This window comes from Polypterus senegalus, chromosome 6 (assembly GCF_016835505.1).
Source record: "Polypterus senegalus isolate Bchr_013 chromosome 6, ASM1683550v1, whole genome shotgun sequence".
NCBI lineage: Eukaryota > Metazoa > Chordata > Cladistia > Polypteriformes > Polypteridae > Polypterus > Polypterus senegalus.
In genome coordinates this window covers 103,922,060-103,940,631 of record NC_053159.1, presented here as the reverse complement: position 1 = coordinate 103,940,631, position 18,572 = coordinate 103,922,060, and the positions used below count along the sequence as shown (strand labels likewise).

Sequence of the window (18,572 nt, the reverse complement as noted above, 5' to 3'; positions counted from 1 at the left end):
CAAGGGACGCTATTGGCGGATGGCTTAGAAGCTACCCAATCAGAGCATGTATTACATATTAACTAAAACTCCTCAATGATATAAGATATGCTTCCCGGGCGGTGCTTGATTGTTTGCTTCTCTCTATCTCTCTCACTCTCTCTGCCTGACGGAGAGGGTGTGAGCAGAGGGGCTGTTTGCACAGAGGCTGTTTGCCTAGAAGATACGGACGCTCCTCTACAAAATGCCGCTTTATCGCGGTGCTTCTGCATACTTAAAAGCACGTATTGATTTTTTGATTGTTTGCTTTTCTTAGCGAGCGATCTCTCTGACATTCTCTGCTCCTGACGGCACTCATTTGAAGAGAAGATATGTTTGCATTCTTTTAATTGTGAGAAAGAACTGCCATTTCAGTCTTGTCATGGAGCACAGTTTAAACTTTTGACTAAAGGGTGTTATTTCATGTCTAGAGGGCTCTAATAATGTTAACAGTGTGGGAGAGTTTATAAGGGCTTAAAATATATAAAAATAACCATACAAACATATGGTTTCTACTTCGCGAATTTTCACCTATCGCGGGGGGGTCTGGAACGCAACCCCCACGATTGAGGAGGGATTACTGTACTTGTAAAAGTTAGCTTTTTTCAGTTTTATTCTCTCAATCACGATTATGCCCCTCCTGATCTGCAATATGCATCATAACAAAATTAAACAGGTGCATAAATTTGGGCACCCCAACCCAGATATTACATCAATATTTAGTTGAGCCTCCTTTTGCAAATATAACAGCCTCTAGACACCTCTATAGCCTTTGATGAGTGTCTGGATTCTGGATGGAGGTATTTTTGACCATTCTTCCATACAAAATCTCTCCAGTTCAGTTAAATTTGATGGTTGCCGACCATGGACAGCCTGCTTCAAATCATCCCATAGATTTTTGATAATATTCAGGTCAGGGGACTGTGACGGCCACTCCAGAATATTGTACTTCTCCCTCTGCATGAATGCCTTTGTAGATTTTGAACTGTGTTTTGGGTCATTGTCTTGTTGGAATATCCAACCTCTGCATAACTTCAACTTTGTGACTGATGCTTGAACATTATCCTGAAGAATTTGTTGATACTGGGTTGAATTCATCTGACTCTCGACTTTAAAAAGGGCCCCAGTCACTGAACTAGCGACACAGCCCCACAGCATGATGGAACCTCCACCAAATTTGACAGTAGATAGCGGGTGTTTTTCTTGGAATGCGGTGTTCTTCTTCCGCCATGCAAAGTGCTTTTTGTTATGACCAAATAACTCAAATTTTGTCTCATCAGTCCAGAGCACTTTGTTCCAAAATGAATCTGGCTTGTCTAAATGAGCATTTGCATACAACAAACGACTCTGTTTGTGGCGTGAGTGCAGAAAGGGCTTCTTTCTCATTACCCTGCCATACAGATGTTCTTTGTGCAAATTTGCTGAATTTTAGAACGATGTACAGATATATCATCTGCAGCAAGATGTTCTTGCAGGTCTTTAGAGGTGATCTGTGGGTTGTCTGTAACCATTCTCAGAACCCTGCGCATATGCCACTCCTGTATTTTTCTTGGGCTTGCAGACCTGGGTTTAACAGCAACTGTGTCTGTGGCCTTCCATTCCGGATTACATTCCTTACAGTTAAAACTGACAGTTTAAACCTCTGAGATAGCTTTTTGTAGCCTTCCCCTAAACCATGATACTGAACAATCTTTGTTTTCAGATCTTTTGAAAGTTGCTTTGAGGATCCCATGCTGTCATTTTTCAGAGGAGAGTCAAGGGGAAGCACAACTTGCAATTGACCATCTTAAATACCTGTTCTCATGATTGGACACACCTGTCTATGAAGTTCAAGGCTTAATAAGCTAATCCAAACAATATGGGGTTGCAAGTAATCAGTACTGAGCGGTTACATGCATTGAAATCAGCAAAATTACAAGGGTACCCAAATTTTTAAACAGCCAGTTTTTCACATTTGATTTAATTTCATACAACTAAATACTGCTTCACTAAAAATCTTTGTTTGGAAAACACCCCAGTACTCAGAAAGACATGCCACTGTTATCTTTTTTGTTGAAAGTAGAGTAAATTATTATGCAGACTGAGAGGGGTTCCCAAACTTTTTCATATGACTGTATATGGACAAATGATTTCATAAATAAAAAAAGAAAAAACCTCTGTGTTTCCAGGAGTTGTATGCTCTATTCTCCTTAACAGTGCCATTACTCTCTTCTGCAGAGCAGCTCTTCCTGAAATTTGAAAATCATAATGTTCACAAAAGCAAGCTGAGATTGTTCACAAAGTCAACAGCTGTATCAGATAGTTTAAGTTCATAAAATGAAAGTAACCAATCACAGATGCAGGATGAGCATGAAAAGCAAGAGTGGTAGAGATAAAGCACGTTTTTAATTCTCAAGTTTTTCTGGATGGAAACGTTCAAACCACCAAACGTGTCTTTCTCCCGAATTGATTGGTCTCTTTAGGAGCCCTCTTCAAAACCAATTACATTCAAAACCCATGATTAAGTCCCATAATACAACCATGCTCCATTTTTTAGAATACAAGTATAGTGCAATTAATAAAATCACTCAAAGGCAGTACTGTAAATACCAAATACAATATACAAAAGACTAAAGCCCTAATTTACAGTTTGGGGTAGACAAAAGATTTTATTTATCTACTGTAAATTGAACAAATTACATAAAACACCTAGAAAGACCAATTATGCATGTGTATACACACAAGTATAAGTATTATAACTATCTTTTGTAACACCCACCTATTCTGACAAGGATGAAAAAGATCAATAAACCTAAAAATTCTTAACATCTACCAAAAAGCATTTCTTTATCCATAAACCACTTACCTGTTGACAACATGTTGCTCACAGATGCAAATTCAAAGAAAGTGTTATAATTTGGAAGGATACTTTGAACAGACACTTCATCTACCCCACAACGGATATCAGCCTCTTCACACAAGTGTCTGAAACAGGACATGGCAACTAGGACAGCTTCAGTGTCTGGACTGCACAGAAACATGTAAAGGGCCACTTCCAGCTTTGTCTGAGCCTGACGGCAATTGGGAATTCCACTTCCTAGTGTTGCATTTTCCTGCATGCAAAATAAACATTTGGGACCAGTGCATTAATGCTCACCAGGTTCTGTGATACTGTAATTAAAAAATGGTAATAGTACTCTACTTTACAAAGCAAGAGAAAGTTCAGATTTCAAGAGGCCAGCAAAACATAAGTCACTGACAAATTCTGCAAAAATATTATTATAATTATAAAATCCTCCACGAAAATATTATAAATACAAAAGCTAAATGAATAAATCAAGTCATGTTACATAACTATCTCTTATTTATTAATTTAACTATTTCCCATAATTATTAAAACAATGCCAGTACATTCACATCTGTTCACATCACCACCAAGAAGCCTGTCTCTGATTCATGTTTTAGATTACTGTCTCCATGACTGCTACAACAATTGGAAAAAGAACACTGTACGACGCAAATTTCTATATATACACAGTAGAGTGATTCGTCACTGGCTGAATCACATCCTGGTATTGCACATTCTCAGTTTAAGATCATGTAGCACTGCAGAAGATGGTGAATGCTGCACATCAGTGGTACCAAGCTGCCTTCAATTCATAGCAAGATAATTAAAGATCCCAGCCATCCTAAACAACCATTATTCTCAGTACTACCATCTAGCAAATAGTATAGAACTTGCTCGGAATACTATTGCCACAATGTTCTTTTATACAGATGCTTTGCTTCTCTTTCCAATCAAAGTGTAAAGGACCATTATACTGTACATATACCACTATATTCTGTGACATTTATTATTTGGAGATTGTAAGACTACAACCAAATATACTGATAATTGAGTGAGAGTGCATAATGCGTATTGCTGCATATTACGTCTATAGTGTTGTAATTATTACTTTGTTGTGTTGTCTATTTTTTGACTTCTGCTACATTTATTATAGGACACATGCAAGTATGGATCTTATTAAATGTTTACGCATGAGAAACTTGAACCTAAATGTTATATTAGTTAAAAGGGCAAGGTTGAAATTAACATTGCAAATGAATCTTCCACATAAAATTTTGCGCACTTTAAAGTAGGACAGAATTAATGTTACAGACAGCAGCAGTTTACCCTGGTGGCTGATAAACTGCTTAAGGCTAGATGCTTCCTATTTAAAAAAAAAAAAAAATTAGAGTTTTACTGCCATGCCCTGATGCAATCTGGTCAGTCATGATGCTTAACGCTAGTAGGAAGTTCGCCTTTCAAAATTATACTGACCCAAACCACACAGTCTGAGTGATAAAGGAGTGGCTTAAAATAAAGATAATTGGTGTCCTAGAGTGATTCAGTCAGAGTCCTGGCATTAACAAAATTAAATATTAAATCCCACTGCCACTCCCCAACTAACTTGGCACAACTTGAGCAATTTTGCAAGATTTCTACCTTGTTGTGCAAAAAGACTACATGCTATAGTACCTGATAGATGTGGTTCAACCAGTTACTGACCAGGGGGAAGAATTCTTACAAAATTTTGAGATTTCAGTTTCAGCACATTGCATTTTAATTATTGTTCATAGATTGTATATGATAACTAAAAGCAAAGCAAACATTACATTTCACTTAGGAGTACTCCACATGTATTGCAATTTATCTCAAGACCACCCTTTAATTGCACCAAAAATAAATGTAATGAAATGACCAGTCAGTGTCAAAATGTGGGTAATGGGGCCAGAACATTTGAGAAGGAGTTGAATTGAATTTAATTTTGACACAAATAATCTTCCACAATGCCATCTCATATTTATACCCAAGCGAAACAGGAAGTCATGGATTACTGATTGGAAGATCATACACACTCTGCTCAATTTTTTAAAAAGTAAGATATACTGTATATGGAAAAATGCTTGAGTTGCACTTTGTACCTAAGAATTTCTAGGGATGCCAATAATTGTGGCACATGTGGTTTTGTTCAAAATAATTATGTCTTGATGAGGAATTAATCCCCCCCCCCCAAAAAAAAACTTAAATTAATGGTTTCATTTTTTCAATGTGAAATTAAGGTAATTCACCAAAAGGTGAATTTTTTATAACCTTTTTCATACGAATGCTAATAATTGTGGGGGGGACTTTGTGTTTGTGTATGTATATCTATGAGGTACATAGCACCCTTTGGAAGTCCTCTCTCCATGTCCGTCCATTTCACAGGCATCCCAGCCAGGTAATGGCACAAGTTATATATATTATATATATATACACACACACACACACACAGACACCAGACACACACATACAACATATAGTATATATCTTCAAAAGTATAATAATATAATATAAATAGATAAATAACCTACCTTATTCTTAAGAAGAAACTTGTTTCTGCAGATCAAAATTTCCCTCAACCACTTCAGAATTTCAGTGCTATTGAGTTGATGATGACCCATTAACTTCTTGCAAATAAAAAACAGCACCTGGGAACTATGTAAACATAACTATCATTATGTTTCGGCTTACTTTTGAATGTGATTTTACACTAGCAAATCAAGTGCCCTAGGAAAAAAAATGTTTCTGAACTAAATATATAGATATCAGATGAAAGATACCTATTATACAATGTAAGCTACAATATAGTAATTGATTTTATTTGTAAAATTTTCTTTTATTGAAATGTAGACTATGATAAACATAAAACAAGCTTTCAACAACATTTATTTATATAGTACATTTTCCTACAAATGTTGTAGCTCAAAGTGCTTTACAAGTTTAGGCAATACCAAGTAACAAACAAGAACATTCCCATATAAACAATATCTTATTACTTTGATCTCTTAGAATAGTTAAACTACTAATAAAGTAAAATAAAAATCATTACTTAGAGCATTATTAATCCTGAATTTTCCTTAAGGTCCAATATTGTATAAATATTAATAATAAGAAGAATACCTTATGTCCCAAAACGTTTCTATTGGAGCATCAGGATTCCAGAGTTCAATATTTTCTGGTTGATGCAAAACCAATAAGGCCTACAATTAAAACAAAAATACAAACATAGCTCCTAATGAAAAGCTCATCATATTAAACAGAAATCTTCAAAATAATTATCTAATTCTTTGTCCACATAGTGAAGTGAACAATGTCAAGGTAGCTAAAAGATCTACCTATGCATTATATATTATATACACACACACATATATATATATATACACATACATATATATATATATATATATATATATACACATACATATATATATATATATATATACACATACATATATATATATATATACACACATACATATATATATATATATATATATATACACATATATATATATATATATATATATATATATATACACATACATATATATATATATATATACACATACATATATATATATATATATATATATATATACACATACATATATATATATATACACATACATATATATATATACACACATACATATACACATACATATATACATACATATATACTATATATATATATATACATACATATATATACATACATATATACATACATACATACATATATACATACATATATACATACATACATACATATATATATATATATATATACATATATACACATACATACATACATACATACATACATATACATATATATATATATATATATATATAAAAACTTCACAGCTCTGCCATCAATAGGTGGTATTCAAAGCAGGACAATGCTTTCATCAAACTGCATAATAAATTGGATGAGAGGTGTCTGCAATGATCAGTACTAAAAACAATGGACAGAGGGAGGTGAACATATATGTGGTTCTAGGCAACACAGATAGATGTACAGATACATGTCAAGATCAAAGCATGAGAAGGCAGATTGTGGCAAACCAAACAGCTACAGCAGCATGAATTAAAGAAAACAATGCCAAATAAGTGCCCACTGAGACCACATGCAATTGTCTTCTTGATGCAAGAACTGTAGTTATGTATTCCACTGACATGATTACCAAGCTTTCTTAGTCATCACCTGTCACACCTGCAGTAGTGGCTTAAATGGGCTGATCAGAGGGAGGAAGAAATGGCAACGTGTTGTGTTAAAGGATGAAAGAAGATTCTGCCTGGGAACGAGAGATGGGGGTGTACATATCCAAAAGAGATACAGCTATGGCAAGAGTGTATATCTGTGATTTACAGAGACTATGCCGGACATCATTGTTTGGGGTTATATAAGATACAGAGCTTGTTTGTAACAGCTGTTTACAAAAGGGTCGGTGATCTGCAGTAACAATCCCATTCATGCATGAAATAAAGAGGTGTTTTTTAGCAACACAATACATGCCCAAATTTCATCTGTGCAATTTAATTTGTTATAACTTTTCTGTTCAACTTGCCCGTCCAGCTGATTTACAAGACCTGTCTGCAATTGAGCATGTATGGGCCTGGATTGGACGTCATGTCTTCTCTATCCATCCACCATCTACATACCTCAATCAACTGTCACGACAGGATAAAAGGCAATGGGCTGACATTCCACATTAGAATATTCATCACCTGTGTGATCACTTGCATATCTTAGAACAGGGCTGTAATGAAGCATGGGGAGGTTACATACAATATTAATGTGAGTATGCTGTTAACACATGACAAGTAATATTCCGAATAAACCATGTCATACCACCTGGCAAGTGTGATCATGTTCTTAACATGCTCAAATAACCCGAATCTCATTTGAAAGGCAAAAATTCAAAATAATTCCAGTAAACATGCTGTATTCATGAGTTTTAGCAGAGATTGGAAATATGAGTTTCTGAGTCAGAACGTTCATGTGAATACCCTACAAAGTAAGAACTCAGAGTCAGACACTACAGAAAAAACAAAGCTACCCAAATTATGCAAGTTGTGGCATAATACTGACCGCTCACCTCAGGCAAAAATATAAAATGAAAATTATGACCCTGTCAACCAGAAATAGTATAGTTCTGCTCAAACTGCATTTGCGGCGACAGAACACAATGTAGCCCTATCTTTAATTGTTTTTTTTTTGCAGATCTAGTAGCAAATCAAGTGCAACGTTGTGTTTGTTTTCCGTAAATTCAGCAGAAATACATGTGAATGTACTTACTGTAAGTTGAAAAATCGCTGTCTTCAATTAAACTGGTAACCCTGAACAAAACATTACTTACTTTGTATAAACATGCCAAAATAAATAGTTATATATGCAGGGTTAGGTCTCCGGATGAATTATGTCGCGGTGGTATAGTTCTTTATATCGCATTGAATGCGTCAAGTTCATTACTTAGTTTCTGTAGTATCGCAAGTAGAATTGGACTGCAGTAAATGAAGTTACAAATATTGCTGGATTCACTTTTAAACTATTTTGGGCCCAGTGATATACTGTATATACTCAGGTTAAGACTGGCTCATTTAGTCTTTGTTTTGTTAGTTTTGTTTAGAACGCAAAAAGAAACAGCCATTCAATGCGCTCCTGAATCCTGGGCACACATACTTCTCTGCCAAATATACTTTTTTTATGCCAAATGACGCATCACTCATCATCTTGATGGAGATACGAAGAGAAGATCTGCTTCTCAATATGCTGAAAGGTAAAGTACTGAATCAAAGTTTCTTTTATTAAAAAGTTTCTGCAATCTTTTAAAAGAATGTGTACTTTGACATCTACTACTGCTGTTTTAAGTCTGCTTACTGCTTTTGAATTATTTAGCTATCCATTCCAAAATGAGCAATCTTCCATTAAAAAACCCACTGCTTCCGCTCAGTTTCGTTTTCTTGAAGTCCTGAACACATAATTATTATTTTTACTACCAATACATTTTTATTATACAGTGGTGTGAAAAACTATTTGCCCCCCTCCTGATTTCTAGTGACAAATATAGAATCTCATTTACTATGAACTTTTCATTACAATAAAATATATTTTAGGTCCCTGGCAGTTCGTTGTAATGGAATTTTACCTATATTTAGAATAACAATAACTTTTGGGACAATACATAAGTTGAAAAATTATCATGGCAGTTGTCACCAAAAACAAGCATGCTTTGCGTTTGGTTTGCGTTTTTATGGTTTCACCCTCATAGATAAAAGTGTTTTTTTGTGTAAAACTATTGTGAAAGTATACATTAGAAAATTTCATTTCATTATGCATATACAGTGGTGTGAAAAACTATTTGCCCCCTTCCTGATTTCTTATTCTTTTGCATGTTTGTCACACAAAATGTTTCTGATCATCAAACACATTTAACCATTAGTCAAATATAACACAAGTAAACACAAAATGCAGTTTTTAAATGATGGTTTTATTATTTAGGGAGAAAAAAAAACCAAACCTACATGGCCCGGTGTGAAAAAGTAATTGCCCCCTTGTTAAAAAATAACCTAACTGTGGTGTATCACACCTGAGTTCAATTTCCGTAGCCAGCAGTTAGCATACATTTGCAACATAATTTTTTTCTTCTTTTTTGCTTGATCTTTCAAGAAAGTTGACAGTGTTGATGGCCAAATTCCGAATTCACTAGCAACGTCTTTTTTCTTTTTGCCGGAATCGAGAGCCACAAAAATGTTTTTCTAATATGAACTGTTATCGTTTTTTCATGTCTACCCTTTCTATAGGAGTGGGACATTGAGTTAAATTCCAATGGATGTTTTTCAAATGTTGACAGGCAATAAGCAAAAGTTATCACTGAAAACCACAGAAAACAAAAACAGCAAAAAAACAGCACAAGGAAAGTTCGAAGGAAGAAAAAAATTCACAGTGTTTCTGTTTGGGGATCGTTATGCACAACTGAGCTGCGACCACAGAACTAACTACTCTGTGCATGATTCATTCAGGTATTTCAAGGTCTTTTAGACACTTTGTTGTAATGAAAGTATCTGCTGAATGTATTTCATAGTAACAAGATTTTTATAGACTTCGTTGCAATGAAAATTTCGTTGTAAAGATATTTGTTGTAATGGACTTTTACCTGTATAATAAATTATGAAACTTCCAAGTACAAACCACCTATGACATATCTTTTACATAAATATTATTGCACATGAAAATGACTAAGTAATCTGAGACTATCAGATGTTGGGAACAGAATATCTCTCTAACATCACTTAAAATCATCTTAATGTTTTAAACAAAAATAAATACTATAATTCCTAAATACCTAAATTGACCTTAGGAATTCACAATTAAATCAAAAGCAGAGTGCTTTTTTTGCGGCAAGTAAATACAAGATCAAAGTAAAATTTTAGCATGACAATGCTGCTAATCATAAAGTAAAATAACTTTACTGAACTTATGTGTACTCTGTCATTCTGGGAAGACAAAGTTATTATAGGAAGCTGACCATATAGTAATAATAAAACCATTAGTTTTGGTAACAACATAGTCAGTTGAATAAGCCAGAGAAACATTTTGAAAACCTACAAGAGCAAAAATTCAACAAAACACTAGACAAGAAGATGTACAAAGTAGAACCTGCCTCCATAGCTTCTTGAGAAATTTCTGGCATGTTTGGCCAGGGCACCAGATGGACTAGACCGATAATAAGCTCTGCTGTACTGCTCTGAATTTCATGACCCTGTTTTCCAGGATTCTGTAAATACAAAGAAAATACTACCATAAATTATACCCACGTTTTTTAACAAAAAGTATAATACAGTGTATTCAATAAACAAAAAAAAACAAGAATTTAAAATGCTAATATATTCCCACTAGTACATAAACTATTTTTTAAGTGTAGGCATACAAAAATGTGATACTAAAACCTATAAAACTGAAAAAACAAGAATATAACCTATAACACCAAAGAACAAACCAAATAAAAAGGTTTTTTGGTATTAACAAAATTTTTTCAGCAACGTAAAACCAAAGGTCTGTGCTAATGTATAACAGTTTGGAAAAAAAAGTACACTTCTTAAGTTTATTAGATGAAAAATTATATATCTGCATTTTACTTTCGTATCAAAGAAAATGAACATTTCTTAAAATAGAACACTTGAAGAAACATAGAAAGATATTATTTATGAAGTAACTTAGTCTTCACACAAACAAGCAAATCACATATAAACTATAATTACTAGATAGCATATCACCTATGTGTTTTGGCAAAATACACTGTTTAATCTGAGATCTGCATATAATAAAAGTATGTTATACTGTTTCACTATCTGTTTACTATCCATTAACTAACAAATGAGCACTTCTGCTAAATATTCTATCTAGAAACAGACCACAAAATTAACTTAATCATAAACTAAAACAAACACAATAGGTTTCAAGGAAATTTTAGGCATATTTTTATAAAATTGGCATAAGACACAAGAACTGTTTATATGATGCGTGTCATTAAGATTTTGGACTTTTACTGACTCTTTCCTTTAGTTAAATCAAACACAGTTTATATAAAACATTTTTTACAAAACCATAACATAAATGATTACTGTAAACCAGTTATGAATTTCAGTCACCTATAAACTGTTAAAATGTATCATTTGACCATCATCATTTGTTTTTTGAGGGAAATGTGCTATTTAAAGCTTTTTCCTATTCTTTTCCAATATATCATCAAAATTATTTTTGTAAGAATAATGTGAATTATTTGATATGCTTTAGTTAAAAACTAAATGAAGATTTTTGAAAGACTACTTTGATTTGAGTTGAGTTACTCAATTTACAGTGTGTTGACAGAATGTTTTTCTCTTTGTGTAAACCGATACAAGCAGAAGAGGCAGATTCTGAAAAATTCAGTAAACCAAGATCAGCTTCAGACTGTTTGTCAATGACAATCAGCTAAGTAAACATGATGAATGAAGACAATGCTCCTGTCCCCTTCATTTGTTGGTCAAGAGTCCTGTCTTTAATTCAAAAAGAGATCCTCGTTGCCTGTTTATGAAGTGTGATGATTATTCTAGATGTATCGATTTAACAATATTTTAGCAAAGAAGCACACACTTAGCATGTTTTGAGAATATGACTTGATAACTGAAATATGGATTATGTGACTCGAGTAACATGAGATTTTTATTTCTCTTTTCCATGGATGTTAATCAAGTTGTTTCCTATTGTACAACATTGGTCACTACTGGTTCCTATTATATCTTAAACTTTTTTTTTATCTCCATTCTGCATGAAAATAAGGCACAAAAAGATTTCTCAGTAATCATGATGAAAAATATGGGGTAAGTAATATATTTTAAAAAAAATCTAATTGGAGCATTCCTTTAAGAACCTGCCAGTGCACTATTTGCATTAAAAACATTTTAGACTTAGTTTGCAAGCTTTATATATATTTGTAATTGCTGTGAACTGTCATCAATTATGGTTAGTACCCAAAAAAAATCTTAAACAGAGTTTTCCATCTCTAGCTAAATGGATTCTATTCTTAAAGAAAGTTGAGCAAAACCAGTCGAAAATGCTGTTAAGGTGCCATAGAATGTACTTACATGTAATAATAGTTTCGGATCTGCATGAATTAACTTTACTATTGCTAGCAGCAGACATTTGTAACTTCTGGTATCCAAATCTGTATTTTTTTCTTTAAATCTGGCTTTAAATGTAAGGCTCTAAAAAAAAGAAACAATCATGAATACCTGACAATAAAAACAAGCAAACAAAATTTAAGTAACAACAACCTAGGGAATGGAAAATGGCTAAAAATTTTGTCCAAACCAATCCCACTGATATCTGAAAGTTACATTAGTAAAATGAATAATAAGGATATACTATACCACTTTATTATAACTAGTGATGAGCGAGCATGCTCAGCCGAATGTGTTCGGCTCAAGCATCGCTATGCTCGGAGCATGGCGCTACTCGAATGAGCACCACATGTGCTCGTGCGCCATGCTCGAGTCTCCGCCCCACACTTTTCATGGGTTGGAGACAGCCAATCAAGGGGCAGGTAAGTACTGCCCTCACTGTAATGCCAGTAGCCATGTCAGGTGCTGGCATTACAGTGATTGGCTGGCCGGAACACGTCATGTTTTAGAGCGTCAGCTCACCGGCAGGCACTGGCATATAATGTTTTAGAGCGTCATTTTTCCTGTAAAATTGATTTTTTTGGGGGATTTTGGGCGTGTTTTTGTCAGTCTGTAAAAGTGGCGTACAACTCGGACAAACTGGTTCCCAGCAGCGACTTGGGAGTCCAAGATGCATCCAGACATCGTCCCCATGCTGTTCCCGGTCCATTTGGGTGGTGTTTCTGTCACTTTCTGATCTTTTCCAATGGATTAGGCACCCTCCCCTCTTCAGAGCAGGGGGTGCCTGGTTATCTCCCATTAACTTACATTATACTCGGGTGCTCGATAGAGCACACGAACATCGCGATGTGTTCGGACCGAACACCCGAACACTTTGGTGCTCACTCATCACTAATTATAACCTGTATATTTTACTATATATACATACTGAAATAAAAATATCCAATGTATAAAAATCTCATTTTTCACAAGCCACTGCAGTTCTAGGTTTTAGATGGCTTTAACTCAGAGAAATATATGCCATCAAGCAAACATTTAAGAGTAAATAAGTCATTTTTGTTCATGCGGGCAGCCATTAGCACTTCAAGTATACTAAAACTCACCAGGTACTAAGTGAGGGCACAGAAAAGAAATGCTAGAGTAGAAATGAAATGCTAGAACTGTTCCAGACCCTGTTATGTCCAAAAGATTTCCTTCTTGTAACACCATTTTAAGGAGGATCAAAAGCTTTCAATCTCCTTGTAGTGCTAAGCATGTGTTTGTTAAATTAATGCTTCCTCCAGACATTCCAATCTAAATGCTTATAGTCTTTAAGTTAATTCTGCAATTTCTGCACAATATACAGTGCATCCGGAAAGTATTCACAGTGCATCACTTTTTCCACATTTTGTTATGTTACGGCCTTATTCCAAAATGGATTAAATTCAATTGGATTAAATTTGCAAAAACCTCAAGTAAACTTTTTTCACGTTGTCATTATGGGGTGTTGTGTGTAGAATTTTGAGGAAAAAAATGAGTTTAATCCATTTTGGAAAAAGGCTGTAACATAACAAAATGTGGAAAAAGTGATGCGCTGTGAATACTTTCCAGATGCACTGTACATATACTGTATACGTCTATTAATCTATTGACATTATCATTGTTATTTCAATCTAATTTTGTTTGTTTTTTATGTTTCTGCTGCTTAATGAATTTAAATTTCCACTTGGGATTACAACCCATGGCAAAAATTATAGAACCATGACTCCTGGAGGATGTTCATTCGGCTGTTTTACTTGCAGAAAAACAAATCACAGACATGACATAAAACTATCTTATTTAACAGGTAAACATTATGGCATTGTAAAACATACCTCAAAACAAATTAAATGAAATTGTTGTAATTAATGGCATGGTTTTTAGTTCAGACCAAGTGGAGGAAAAAATTATGGAATCACTTAATGAGAGAAAAAATTACTAGAAAAACAGTTCACTACTTATATATACAAAAATTACTAACACTCCATATTATAAACAAGGGAAGATTTCTCATATTTCTTCACTTCTAAACAGTTTTGCAAAAAGTAAAATCTTGGTCACGCTCTCTACAGGAGGAAACATTTTTCAGTATTTTGCCCTTTACCCTAACACTTTCACATCATGATGCTGGAGTTGTTTCTTTCTCACATTATAAAATACAGTACTATAGACAAGGAACAAAGAAAATAAAACAGAAAAAACATTTAGTCTAGACGTTCTTACCGGTGTCATGCGTAAAGGTTGGTGTGAACTACACCCTTGCATTACCCTGGCGTTAGTTTCTGCAAACATGCTGCGCAGTTCCCCTGAGTAACAGTACACAGCATCTATCTTAGGCCACCAGTCCAGTGCAGACTGAGGAGTGGCAGGAGAAAAGATGAATGCAAGGAATAGGTTGGTAGGAAAGTACAATAAAAGAGAAAAATGGGAAAATAAAAACACATTACCTTATTATATACGCATAAAAAGCAAACAGTATTCTAAATACAGTGGAGTGAAAAACTATTTGCCCCCTTCCTGATTTCTTATTCTTTTGCATGTTTGTCACACAAAATGTTTCTGATCATCAAACACATTTAACCATTAGTCAAATATAACACAAGAAAACACAAAATGCAGTTTTTAAATGATGGTTTTTATTATTTAGGGAGAAAAAAAATCCAAACCTACATGGCCCGGTGTGAAAAAGTAATTGCCCCCTGAACTTAATAACTGGTTGGGCCACCCTTAGCAGCAATAACTGCAATCAAGCGTTTGCGATAACTTGCAATGAGTCTTTTACAGCGCTCTGGAGGAATTTTGGCCCACTCATCTTTGCAGAATTGTTGTAATTCAGCTTTATTTGAGGGTTTTCTAGCATGAACCGCCTTTTTAAGGTCATGCCATAGCATCTCAATTGGATTCAGGTCAGGACTTTGACTAGGCCACTCCAAAGTCTTCATTTTGTTTTTCTTCAGCCATTCAGAGGTGGATTTGCTGGTGTGTTTTGGGTCATTGTCCTGTTGCAGCACCCAAGATCGCTTCAGCTTGAGTTGACGAACAGATGGCCGGACATTCTCCTTCAGGATTTTTTGGTTGACAGTAGAATTTATGGTTCCATCTATCACAGCAAGCGTTCCAGGTCCTGAAGCAGCAAAACAACCCCAGACCATCACACTACCACCACCATATTTTACTGTTGGTATAATGTTCTTTTTCTGAAATGCTGTGTTCCTTTTACGCCAGATGTAACGGGACATTTGCCTTCCAAAAAGTTCCAACTTTTGTCTCATCAGTCCACAAGGTATTTTCCCAAAAGTCTTGCCAATCATTGAGATGTTTCTTAGCAAAATTGAGACGAGCCCTAATGTTCTTTTGCTTAACAGTGGTTTGCGTCTTGGAAATCTGCCATGCAGGCCGTTTTGCCCAGTCTCTTTCTTATGGTGGAGTCGTGAACACTGACCTTAATTGAGGCAAGTGAGGCCTGCAGTTCTTTAGACGTTGTCCTGGGGTCTTTTGTGACCTCTCGAATGAGTCGTCTCTGCCCTCTTGGGGTAATTTTGGTCGGCCGGCCACTCCTGGGAAGGTTCACCACTGTTCCATGTTTTTGCCATTTGTGGCTAATGGCTCTCACTGTGGTTCGCTGGAGTCCCAAAGCTTTAGAAATGGCTTTATAACCTTTACCAGACTGATAGATCTCAATTACTTCTGTTCTTATTTGTTCCTGAATTTCTTTGGATCTTGGCATGATGTCTAGCTTTTGAGGTGCTTTTGGTCTACTTCTCTGTGTCAGGCAGCTCCTATTTAAGTGATTTCTTGATTGAAACAGGTGTGGCAGTAATCAGGCCTGGGGGTGGCTACGGAAATTGAACTCAGGTGTGATACACCACAGTTAGGTTATTTTTTAACAAGGGGGCAATTACTTTTTCACACCAGGCCATGTAGGTTTGGATTTTTTTTCCCTAAATAATAAAAACCATCATTTAAAAACTGCATTTTGTGTTTACTTGTGTTATATTTGACTAATGGTTAAATGTGTTTGATGATCAGAAACATTTTGTGTGACAAACATGCAAAAGAATAAGAAATCAGGAAGGGGGCAAATAGTTTTTCACACCACTGTATCTAATAAAAGTAAAAACAAAAATTATTTAATCAAAGGAATGCTTAACTATTAAAGGAATATACAACCTATGACTTAATTGCACATAGCCTGAACCACAAAGAAACCAATAATTAGCACAGAAATCTAACTTCCTAAATAATGGAAAGTGCATGAGATTGTTATTATACCAGATCCTATTTAATGATAGCATACAAGACAAAATTATATAAACTTGAGATGTCAGCATAACAACTGAAAATGCCATCTAAAAGTAATCAGTGATTAATTTCAGTGATACAAGTGAAAAAGTCTGCCTGTCCATTAACTTAACAGTCTGAGGTAAAGGGAATGCCTTTACATAAAACTAAAAAAAATGACATTCCTCAATATAATGTCATTGATATTCAGACAACAAACTTGTAGAACACCTTAGAAACATTAGACAAATATTCCTTTGAACTGCTAGGCAAACCAATGCTACATTCGTAAATATAGTGTGAATACTCCACAATGTCCTGTCTGCGGCATGCTTTGAAGTCTGGTTAAAGAAGAAATGGAGACAAATAATACAAACAATACAAATACTCACAGTGGATCCAAAAATTATTCAGAACCCTTCATTTGCTCTGTGCACTTTAAATCAATATGTTTGCCATTTTTTGCCCATCAATCTATACTCAAAAACATAATGCATTTACAAATTTATTAAAAATCAAAAACTACCTTCTCTCATTCATGTATTCTACCCTTTAATTCAGTAAATTGTAAAAACCCCCTTACCAGCAGTTACAATCTCTACAAGCTTTGCACACCTGAATTTAAGCAGTTTATCCCATTCTGTCTGGGAGATCCACTCAAGCTGTTAGACTGGAGGTGAAGTATCTGCAAACTGCCATCTCCAGGTCTCTCCACACATGTTCTATTATGTTTAAGTCTGGACTTTGGCTGAGCTACTCAAAGACACTCAGAGACGAACAAAACCACTCCAGCGATGTCTTAGCTCTATGCTTTGGGTTATTGTTGTTCTGAAAGAAGAACCCCCAGTCTGAGGTTGCAAGCACTCTGTAGCAGATTTACTTCAAAGAACTCTCTGCATTTGCCTGCATTCATCCTTCTCTCAATTATGACCAGTCCTCCTGTCCATGCCACTAAGAAGTACCCCCTACAGCATGATGCTACTATCACAATGCTTGACTACTGGGATGACATTAGGCAGGTGATGAGCAGTGCCTGGTCTTCACCAGACATAATGCCTGGAGTTCTGCCCAACCAAGTCAGTTTTTGTGTCATCAGACCAGAGAATCTTTTCCCTCGTGCTCTCAGAGTGATCGTTAGTTTCTCAGACACCTTCCTGACCAAGGCCCTTCTTGCCTAGTTTTTCAGTAAGGTCCGACAGCCAACACTAAGAAGACTCTTGATGGTCCCAAACTGTCCTCCTGTAACACTCAAAGCTTCACAAATGGTTTTATATCTGATCAATGCCTCATCACAATTTTAGCACAGAGGTCTACAGATAGTTCCTCAGACTTCATGCCTTAGTTTTGTCCTGACATGCAGTGTGCCTTTCTAAACTATGCCCTGCCCAATCAATTCAATTTGCCACAAAAGGGCTACAATCGATTCAAGATACATCTAAACAATAATTAAAGAAAACAGGATGCATCTGTCGAAAATCCTAAAAATCAAAGCCTTTTTCTGGGCAGCAATGCTACTTCATTGACTGAAACAAACTAACAATCTAGCTGCCAGCACAACTTTTATTTGCTTGATTAACAGCAACTTAGATCAGTACAGAGCAAAGTTTTACTCAAACAGAAAAAGGGGAAGAGTACATATTTCAGCACATTTGTACAATTTAAAGTTAGGAAAACAAACAAAGATACATAAAACTATAGTAAGAGGCAAAATAACTAAATTCTGAATGGGTACAAACAAACTACACTG

General features: G+C 35.2%; 1 protein-coding gene across 3 annotated transcripts in view; it reads right to left on the bottom strand.

The window, feature by feature from the left end:
• Positions 1 to 18,572, bottom strand: part of nf1a (neurofibromin 1a) — a 405,866-nt gene that overhangs the window by 269,534 nt on the left and 117,760 nt on the right. For all 3 annotated transcript variants that reach the window (XM_039756663.1, XM_039756665.1, XM_039756666.1), the window contains exons 12-18: positions 14,768 to 14,899; positions 12,491 to 12,610; positions 10,528 to 10,641; positions 5,981 to 6,060; positions 5,392 to 5,515; positions 2,864 to 3,110; positions 2,173 to 2,246 (exon numbers count right to left, since the gene is read on the bottom strand). In XM_039756663.1, the coding sequence (XP_039612597.1) occupies positions 2,173 to 2,246; positions 2,864 to 3,110; positions 5,392 to 5,515; positions 5,981 to 6,060; positions 10,528 to 10,641; positions 12,491 to 12,610; positions 14,768 to 14,899 (891 nt within the window). The remainder of the gene's footprint in view (positions 1 to 2,172; positions 2,247 to 2,863; positions 3,111 to 5,391; positions 5,516 to 5,980; positions 6,061 to 10,527; positions 10,642 to 12,490; positions 12,611 to 14,767; positions 14,900 to 18,572) is intronic.